Below are 10,202 nucleotides of genomic sequence, written 5' to 3'. Positions count from 1 at the left end.
TAATGAATGATAACGCTACACAGTGAATTAATTGGTTTAATGATAACGCTACACAGTGAATTAATTGGTTTCCACTGTGCACAAACTCTGACAGCACAATGCATTGTCATAGTTTATACTTTAAAGGAGTATTCCATACTAAAAGGCTTTCTTACCTTTCTTTGTAGTTGTTACGTCCCCACCAAAGAGGTCCAGGTGTTATTTTGTGCAAAAGCTCCTTATTGGCTATTTCCCTACCATAAGCCCTACATGAATTGCATTGAATTGAATGGGAATTGAATGGGGCTATGGGGTGTTGTGCTAATTCGCTTATTTCCATCGCTCAAAATTATAATTTCTTTGTGGGGACATAACAACTACAAAGAAAGGTAAGAAAGCATTCTAGCATGGAATTCTCCTTTAACACAAGTCACAAAACAAGTCTACACACACAAAACATACACCTGTGTAGTGTGTACACGCGTATGTATACACACGTACGTGTGCACGCACACTCTGCCAACAAGCACAGGGCTCAGACAACTGTAGCTAACAAGCTGAGTGTGTGTGTGTGTGTAACATGTTCTGCTATATTTAAACAGTGTTTTGCTGCCTAGAAGACAGACAAATCCTGCAAACAACCTTCGCTATAATTTGCATATTCATATTTTCGTCTCTTCCTCTTTTTTTTTATATTCCTCGCTTGAAGGCGACCCATTGTTGTTGTTGTTCAAGTAAAGGGAGCAACTGTAGTTCTTGTTTGTTTTGAATCGTTTTTGTTTGGTGGCGGAGGGGGAATCTGCTGGTATGTTCGAGTGATGCACCGAATATTCGGCCGCAGAAGATATTCGGCAGAAAATGCATTTTCAACACACAGGTAAAAAATGGGTTACAAAATCGCGGGATAAAAAAAATATATAAAATAAATAAATAAATGCATTTTCGGCCTATTCGGTTTCGGCCTGACTAGGCAGAAAATATCTCGCCGAATACAATTAATGCATTCAAAAGAGCTGAATAAATGTTTTATGGACCCATAATAGTGATTATTATTTAAGATAAGTTTTGCCATAACAATTCATTTTGCCATAAATGAGGTAGCTTTAAGGTACGGCCATGACAGCAATGGTAAAATAATATATATATATATATATATATATATATATATTAATCATTTTTAGGTTTTCCCTTTCGGTGCATCCCTACTATACAATTTAGGCATTTAGCAGACGCTCTTAATCCAGAGCAAAAAAACAAGAACAAAAAAGCATGGGAATACATCACATAAAAACATTTATCAAGAAACATGCGTAAGCTAAGAAAGTAACAGTGGAATATCTATATAATGAAGCTATAAATATAATCTACTGTATACATCTATACTACTACTATGCTATACATATGTACTATGACGTGCTATGACTACATACAATGCAATTATAGTGCTGTCTACATAACATGCTATAAGTCTGTATCCAATGCTATCTAAGGGGGTGGGGTAAGTGCTATGGGCCATGATGGAGTCTGAAAAGGTGGGTTTTCAGACTACGGCGGAAGATTGGGAGTGATGCTGCAGTTCTGACTGCAATGGGAAGTGCATTCCACAGTTTTGGAGCCAGAAGGGAGAAGAGTTTGGGACGTGTGGAGCGTTGTCCCGGCGTTTTTAGTGAGGGTACTTCCAGCTTCCCTGCGTTGGCTGATCTGAGTGCGCGGGAGGGTTTGTAGGGTTCGACTACTATAGATTCATAAAGTCCAGGGTTTGGAATGTTGAATGTTGGATGAGGCCAGGCAGGTATATGTACCCTGGTACAGTATATGTACAGGTACAGTATATGTACCCTGCCCTGACCGCTGTCTGACAGCTCATCAGCCGATGCGGCAGCGTCGGTGGCGCCGCTATACGGTATCTCATGTGGAAATGATGATGATTATTAATAAGTCTTGGTGTGCCCGGTGGTTTAGGAGCTGTGTGATTGGAATGCCTGCTATGATTAATGTCGGTCCACTCCAGTCATATCGTTTTATTTTATTTTATTCTAGGAGCTCAGGGCTAAACAGCATTTCCCCAGAGAGTCGGGATAGCAGCTTCACTTTACTTTTTTTTCTTTTCTGACATGATGTTTGTGCCAGTCAGTTGTCTTTGGTCATGCAAGGGGTGCTATTTTCCAATTTGTTGTTTCCCCTTTTGACATGGATGCACTTTGCATAGTTGCGGGTTAGAGGAAACCTCTCGTCAGAGGGAGCACACTTCTGAGGCAACTAGAGTTAATGGTTTTTCGGCAGTGGGCTGACCTTTTCAGTTTGAGCAAGCGAGACTCGCTGCTGTTGGCTTCCATTTAAAATGGAAATGGTTGTAACGTGATATGCCAATACAGAATGAGAGTGTCCCCCTGAGGAATTAAGGGCCAAGATGACACATTTATCGAGCATTTTAAGTCTTAGTGTGGGCCATTTACAGCTTCTATACTGAGCCTCAAAATGTGTATCTGTATCAGACGTTGGAGATGGGGGGGGGGGGGGGGGGGAGTCCAGACAAGATCAGTCTTATGTAGGTCTAATGGTTCTGAGCAGGCTAATCCATAGCCATTAGTGCTAGCTAGATACTGACCCCGCATGATAAAGCAGCTCACCCGCCCATATTGAGTTTTTCTGCACTTTTCGTCCTCATGTTGTTGATCGTTCGTCTCTATCGGTTGCTCCTGTGCTCTGTGGTTGTGTCTCGCTCTCCATTCACTTGAAATGGGTTACTGTTGTTGTACAAAATACAAATTCTATTCTATTATTTCTTTCTTTTTTGAGGGGCACTAGCCCCTCCTATTATGTCCAGCTTTTAGTGTGTGCGCACAGACTTTGTCCTACACAAACATTAAATTCCCATTGGCGATGAATGGAGAATTCTACGTCATAGTGTACATTTCACATCATGATGATGTACGATGACAAGAGCGCCCCTCACTTATTTATTTTTTTAAAAGTGGCTGTTCATGTTCTATTCACCCTCATTGGTATCTCCTCTAATGTCACAGAATCTGGCAAATGATGTGTTCAGATTTTGTTACCACACCGGATCTTCTTCCAAATGTAGCACTTTGTTTCACATTTGTTGCTCTACAGTACATGTTTCACCACAGAAAGAGAGCAAATGAGAGAGATCCCCACAGATAGAGCACAGGGTAGGAGGAACAGATCTACACATAATTGACAGCATTTTTTTGGACTTGCAGTAGATCAAAGCCAGGGGAGCTATAATAATACAACACGTTCTTGAATCAACAAAACCTGACACGTATTCAGTGTCACATTGAGGAAGAAAAGCGTCGGTATAAGAAATGCAATGCATTGTTTGTCTTCTGAGGTTTAGGCTTGTGTAAACATTTAGTGGATCAGGGTCTCTTCTTGTCCTGAGTCATACTGTGCACGCTAAGATCACCAGTGCTATTTTTTTCCGTTTGTGGGTGTACAAAATTGTAGTTTACAGTGGAGGCCTTTTTGGCCGTAATGCCACACAATCCAGTCTGAAAAGTGAAAGCCAGACTAGCTCACGACACGCCATAAACACTTTGATGCGTGTATAAGCAAAATGAAAACCCACTGAACACCAGGCTGACCCTATGTTTGTGCAAATAGAGGTGGAGCACTCTGCCTGTGTGTGTGTGTGTGTGTGTGTGTGTGTGTGTGTGTGTGTGTGTGTGTGCGCTCGTCCTCTTCCAGTAATATCTGCAGATGCAGCCTGTATAGGCATGCGGCACAACCTGTTTAGGATGCAGAGATTCACACATTACACAGTAAAAATCCTCAGTGTAAAATTAATTCAAGAGTGTACATTTTTATTTCTTTTAAATGGTCAGTTTTTGCCCATTTCTAACTCTGAGAGCATAACAATTTATCCTCAGTCAGTGTTTGTTTAAGATGCAGAGATTCACACATTACACAGTAAAAATCCTCAGTGTTAATTCATTCAAGAGTGTAAAGAAAAAGTATTTTAAATGGTCAGCTTTTGCCCATTTTCAGAGCATGAAAACATGTATCCTCAGTCAGGATTGTTTGTTTAACACTCTTTTCAGTACACACTCATTAACACATGCACTGATAACCACTGGTTTTTCGCTCAGCCTCCCAACTATGATCACCGTCATCTCGTGAAGACGTGACGTGTCAGTTGTTTTCTCTTTGCGTGTGTTGGGTTGGAGCCATGAGGCCTATAGCCTGGCTTGAGTCCTTGAGTCTTTGTTCACAGCGTGGGTGCAAAAAAGGGCCATGTCCAGGTTAAGCGTCGCTGTTCAGCCGATTGATCCAAACTGTCACACAAGGGAAGGTTCTTAAGGTGCATGTCCGAGTCGGGGCACAGGTCTGAAGAGGTTCTGCTCTGCTGCACTGTTCTTCAGCACAGACATGAGAGGTGTGTGTTGTTTGTGTGTGTGCGTGCGTGTGTGTGTGTGTGTGTGTGTGTGCGCGTGTGTGTGAGACATGTTCTGCTATATTTAAATGTGTGTTTGTGCTGTGTGTGTGCGTGCGTGCGTGAGCATGCTTTCAGTGGAGTGCCAAATCCAGTATACATCAAAAAATGGTAATTAAAAAAAAATCTTTTTAAAATTCCTATGTTTCCTATAGTATAGAACCTGTTTTCCGGTTTAGTCCGTTTTTAGAACATACTAGGGATTTGTATCCATTAATCATTCGGGAGCACTTCATACAAACACATGTCTGACCTGGCTTGAACTCACAGGCTGCGAAAAGAATACAAGGAATGAGTTGGTGAGGTAAAAAACAAACCCCCTCTCAAACTAACCCCTCCCCCTTTTCCTGTTTCCACTAATGCGAAACCCCCGTATGTCTTTTCCATCAGGGCCTCCGTCCGTCTAGAGCCCTCCTGTGTTATTAAGTGTTGATGTGGTCTGATTTCAGCACCGTCCCGTGGAGACTAACCCTAACACCCCCCCCCCCCCCCACCCCCACCACCCCCCAACAGATCAATGCAAAAAATTATCCTGCGAGGAAGGAGAGACAGTATCGGTAACAGGAGTGAAGAGCCTCATTTAATTTAACACTAACACATTCTTTATTTCAACCCCACAATGAAAGGTGTAACGTGAGACCTCACCGGCGCTTAACCGCAGTTGTAATTCAGCCCTGTCGACTCTGATGATGCCATCGGAATGCTTCACCACTGAATTTCCTATACTACTCCCCAGTTCCCCAGTACAGCCATCATGTGCTTTTCCATATTCCTCTTCCCTGTGATGGGAACCTAGGAGAAGCTAAAACGGGTCTGAATGAAACAAGATGTTAGAAAAATAATAATGACTTGACTTTTCTTTTATTTATTTATTTCTTCCAACCAATGTTTTAGGTTGTTATTAGAGAAAGTAAAAGATGAGTGTTATATATTTTTTTACTTTCTTTCGTTTTAGGGATTTTTGCTGTTTTTGACAGTTTTTAATAGTTATATAGTATACATTAATAGTATACATTAATTTTAGGGCCGGGACTAATTGCGATTAATTTAGATTAATTAACTACAGAAAAATTAATCGCGATTAACTACAGATAAATTAATCGCACCTTTTTTTTCACAGCGGAACGTTTCTCACTGGGCGCTTTTCTATAGTACTGAAAACTGGAAATAATAAAAAGTCACCCCATTTTGTGTTGCCTAGAACTGGAGGTCTGACAAAAAACAGTAACAATATGAAGTAAGTACAGCTTTGTGATGTCACTGAGATGTACTTGTTACTGTTACTATTTTTTTTTCAGACCTCCAGTTCTAGGCAACACAGAATGGGGTGACTTTTTATTATTATTTCCACAACAGGTATATTAATGACAGTAAAATGTTGAAAATGAGTGGTATCCTGTAGTCACTATTCATTGATTCACTGGGATACCAAAAAACATTTAAAAAAAAAAGGTTTCTCGCTGTTCTCGGGTTGAATATTGATATGCGATTAAAATGCGATTAATCTAGATTAATTAATCGCAAAGCCTCTGATTAATTAGATTCATTTTTTTAATCGAGTCCCAGCTCTAATTAATTTACATTTTAAAATGTTGCATTTGTTTCTTTTTGTTTCCCCAACTTGTCCGACCAGTGGTCCCCAGCCCACAGGTTGGGAGTCTCTGGTCTCTGTTCTAAACATAGCCTCCTTCACTATCTCTGTGACGACCTTGAGAAGCTGGCGACATACCCCCCCCCCCCCCCCCCCCTCTCTCTCTCTCTCTCATTGCACATCCTCTGAGCTCCTTGGATGCTGCTCTGTGATAAGTTATTCTCTAATAGGGAGCCCGGTGTAATTCAAGCTTTAAACCCATGCACAAAGGTAGTGAGCTGGTCAGCTTATTGGTTGCCTTAAATATCCTGGAAACTTGTTGAAGCGTTGCGCTTGCGTGTGCGCACGTACCGTGTAATTTGTTTAATAACTACGACTATGAATATGCCTCCAGGCTTCATTTCTTTCCTGCACTGTAACTATACTGTCCTTTAGTGAATGTAAGATTGTATCTTCTCTTTATATTGTGACTAAACTAGCAGAGTGAGACTGAGTGTCAGAGAGAATCTCTTTTAATTTACATAAGATCAGAGTTTGTGGTCCTGTTTCACATTTTGGCACGGCAGAGTGTTTGTTTCCTCTGCACACTTCCTGAACACTGTTGTTATAGTGTGTGTGTGTGTGTGTGTGTGTGTGTGTGTGGGGGGGGGGGGGGTGTGTGTGTGTGGGGGTGTGGTAGGTAAGGTTCCCGGCTGAGTCGAGGAACAACATCGGTCTTTCAAACAAACACCAGGGCCTGCAGGGAGGCGTCATCATCACCTCACCCCAACCCCAGTGTTGTTTTTGGCAGCTAATGTCTGTTTTTAGTTTTAGTCATAGTCTCTTGACTAGTTTTCATTTAGTTTCAGTCACATTTTAGTCACCTGGAATGTTTTAGTGTTAGTCTAGTTTTAGTCGACCAAATATCATATGATTAAATCTACAGGTGATTTAGTCGATTAAAATGTATTTTGGCGGGCCTTGATGCCGTCCTCCTAATGACTGATTTTACATTTGCTGAGAATAGCCGATCTACATGCTCTGCTATTGTCAGCATGCAAACAAGTGTAAAATGACTTGTACTGGATCTCTTGTCCACTAGTCTCTTCCTAACATTTTAGTCAACGTCGTCGCATCGACATTGTCAATATACAGGTTTTTAGTCTTAGTTTTAGTCACCATCGATTAGTTTCCATTGCGACGAACATTTTTCGTCTCAGTTTTAGTCGACGAAAACAACACTGCAGGCCCCGTTGTCGTTGATGATATCATACTCCTTTTGTTCGCACACAGTCGGCTATGTGGCGACGGCACTCTTCTTAATGACGCATACATTGCGGAGACAAAATAAAGTTTCTAAAATGTCAGGTCGCCTGTTGCCGTTATCACGTCGTACACGCTTACATTTCCAAAGCTCACACAAACATGTTCCACTCGGGTGCAACATTATGTCACAGATGCAGTGAGCCTGGTTTGAACCGTGTTTTTTTTTTTTTTTTTTTTTTTATGTGGAGCGGAGGCGAGCTGGTTGAGCTGCAGGGCAGGCGGGGCCCGAATTCTGGGTTTTCTCCCCGTTTTTTTTGTCCAGAGGAGGCTTATGCAGATCCAAAGTCACAGTCACAGCTCTTTACTGTGTGTGCAGCCCATGAGTGAGGAAGAAGTGGGGCGGGTAACACCCCAGTTTTTCTCTGCTAAAACTTAAGAGTCGTTGGCACTTAGCAGCGGCTTGCGCGAGTGCAGCATGATGAGGACTCCAGCTGTACCGGCGTGTTGCCCTGCTGCGTCAGCCTCGTCCTTCTTCTCCTTCACCCTTTTTCAACCCCACCTCACCCCACGCATGCATGCATACATACCCGGGAAAGACCTCCCAACAAAACAGGCCTCTACTGAGCCAGCAGCCACTATAAGCTGCCTCATTCCCCAGCAGCAGCAGCATGCAACAGCAGAGAGACCATCTCAGCCAAGCGCACTACTGTGGTGTGGATGCTTTATTTGCGGTGTGTATGATGTGTGTTGTACCCTAACATATTTAAGTATGCTTGCCCATGGCCAAATTAGAGGCTGAGAAAGACTCCAGGGCTCATTCCTGTCACACATAAGCAATGTGCTGTCAAGGATGGTTGAGAAATGGAGCTATATCTCCGCCTGGATATATGAACATCTAGGTCTAGGAGCAGGAGCTGCACTTGTTGAACATTAGGATTTCTTTTGCGTCTTCACTCTTCAGGGATTCTTGCACACTGCTAATCATCCAGTGAGCCAAGTGTCTCACGTTGGTTTTTGAATCCCCCCCTCAGGGGAATAGTTCATTCAAGTGGTCTGGACTGGGTTGACTCCCTGACCATAATTGAGCCTGTCGAAGTTTTACAACGACTCAACGATGCAAGGCATATTTCTTTCTTTCTTCTCTCTGCTGCAGGGCTGCAAAGTCTGGTTGGCTTGAGATCAAAAGGCCAGTCCGATAGGAGGGAATGTGCTGATTACTTGGTTTATCCGACTGCTCTCTCTGTAGATTTGCTCTCAGATGGATGCTTTTCATGTGTGTACTCTAATAGCAGCAGAGTGGCTGTGGCATTTGTCAACGTAGAACTGCGTAAAAAATAATTTGTCACGTCAGTTTTTCTCTTTTGCCTTTTTTGCCGTTTTTAGACCTGAGGATGATTATTCTAAATCCTAAACGGTTTTCTGAAAAAGCAATTTTTCTATGTCAGGGTGCTCAAACCGTTTCATGTCAAGGACCCCCGAATTATCTTTATTTGGATGCGGACCCTCATCTGAAAATATGTAGTTCCAGAAATAAAGATTGTTCGCTCGGAAAGAATATATATTCAAAGATTGGCTCCACATTTTCACAGATCTTAAAAAAAATGGCAGATCTGCAAGCTCGTATAGATCTGCTAATTTTCCAATAGCGAAAGTATAACATGATGCTTAAAAACACCACAATGGGGTTCCCGTTCTGAATGGGTTAGCTTTGCAGGAGAAAAGAAAGGACATGAATGTTGCAAGTTATTAATGCTTTTTTATTATCGCTAAATGCGCATCTCTTGTTTCTGTGTCGTCCTTCAGGCCCCATGGAGCAGGAAACTCGGCAACCACTGTGCACCAGGGAACTGGATCCCCGCAAGGTCCCCAGCAGCCTACCTTGAAGGAAGCTAGTCTCCATTGTTCCCCCCCCCATCACCCCCCCCCCCCCTCCCTCCTCCCCTTTAAGTGCCCCTGGGCAGTCCTTCTGCCTAGCCCCCCCCCCCCCCCACACACCTTTTTTTTAGGCCTGCAACGATGATCGGGAAGTTGAAGCAGAACCTCCTGGTGGCCTGCCTGGTCATCAGCTCCGTCACCGTCTTCTACCTGGGCCGCCACGCCATGGAGTGCCACCACCGCGTGGAGGAGCGCAGCTACCCGGGCGGCGTGCTCCCGCGCACCACCCTGCGGACGGGCGGCGGCGGCGGCCAGAACCTCAGCACGCCGTTCATCTACAACAAGGACATGCCGCTCATCTTCATCGGCGGCGTTCCCCGCAGCGGCACCACGCTGATGCGCGCCATGATGGACGCCCACCCGGAGGTGCGCTGCGGCGAGGAGACGCGCGTCATCCCGCGCATCCTGGCCATGAAGCAGATGTGGAGCCGCTCGGGCCGCGAGAAGATGCGCCTGGACGAGGCGGGCGTGACGGACGAGGTCCTGGACGCCGCCATGCAGGCCTTCCTGCTGGAGATCATCGTCAAGCACGGCGAGCAGGCCAACTTCCTCTGCAACAAGGACCCCTTTGCGCTCAAGTCGCTGTCCTACCTGGCCAAGATCTTCCCCGGCGCCAAGTTCGTGCTCATGATCCGCGACGGGCGCGCCTCGGTCCACTCCATGATCTCCCGGAAGGTGACCATCGCCGGCTTCGACCTGGGCAGCTACCGGGACTGCCTGACCAAGTGGAACCGGGCCATCGAGACCATGTACACTCAGTGCCTGGAGGCGGCGGACAAGTGCCTGCCCATGCACTACGAGCAGCTCGTCCTGCATCCCGAGAAGTGGATGAGGACGCTGCTGAACTTCCTCGACATTCCCTGGAACGACGCCGTGCTCCACCACGAAGAGCTTATCGGAAAAGCGGGAGGAGTATCTCTTTCCAAGTAAGTATAATGCTTGACAAATCCCCCAACCATGAAGTCCTGATATTATGGTCTTTAGAGAGTTTGAAAA

The 10,202-nt window shown here is 44.4% G+C and overlaps 1 protein-coding gene across 2 annotated transcripts in view; it reads left to right on the top strand.

The window, feature by feature from the left end:
• The first annotated feature begins 9,233 nt into the window (after nt 1-9,233).
• Nucleotides 9,234-10,202, top strand: part of tpst1 (tyrosylprotein sulfotransferase 1) — a 62,669-nt gene continuing 61,700 nt past the window's right edge. For both annotated transcript variants that reach the window (XM_083773543.1, XM_083773542.1), the window contains exon 1: nt 9,234-10,132. In XM_083773543.1, the coding sequence (XP_083629669.1) occupies nt 9,288-10,132 (845 nt within the window). In that variant the 5' untranslated portion in view covers nt 9,234-9,287. The remainder of the gene's footprint in view (nt 10,133-10,202) is intronic.

This window comes from Protomyctophum parallelum, assembly GCF_964188405.1.
Source record: "Protomyctophum parallelum genome assembly, chromosome: 9".
Classification (NCBI taxonomy): domain Eukaryota; kingdom Metazoa; phylum Chordata; class Actinopteri; order Myctophiformes; family Myctophidae; genus Protomyctophum; species Protomyctophum parallelum.
The sequence above is the reverse complement of the archived record's forward strand: the minus strand, read 5'-3'. Positions and strand labels throughout refer to the sequence as shown.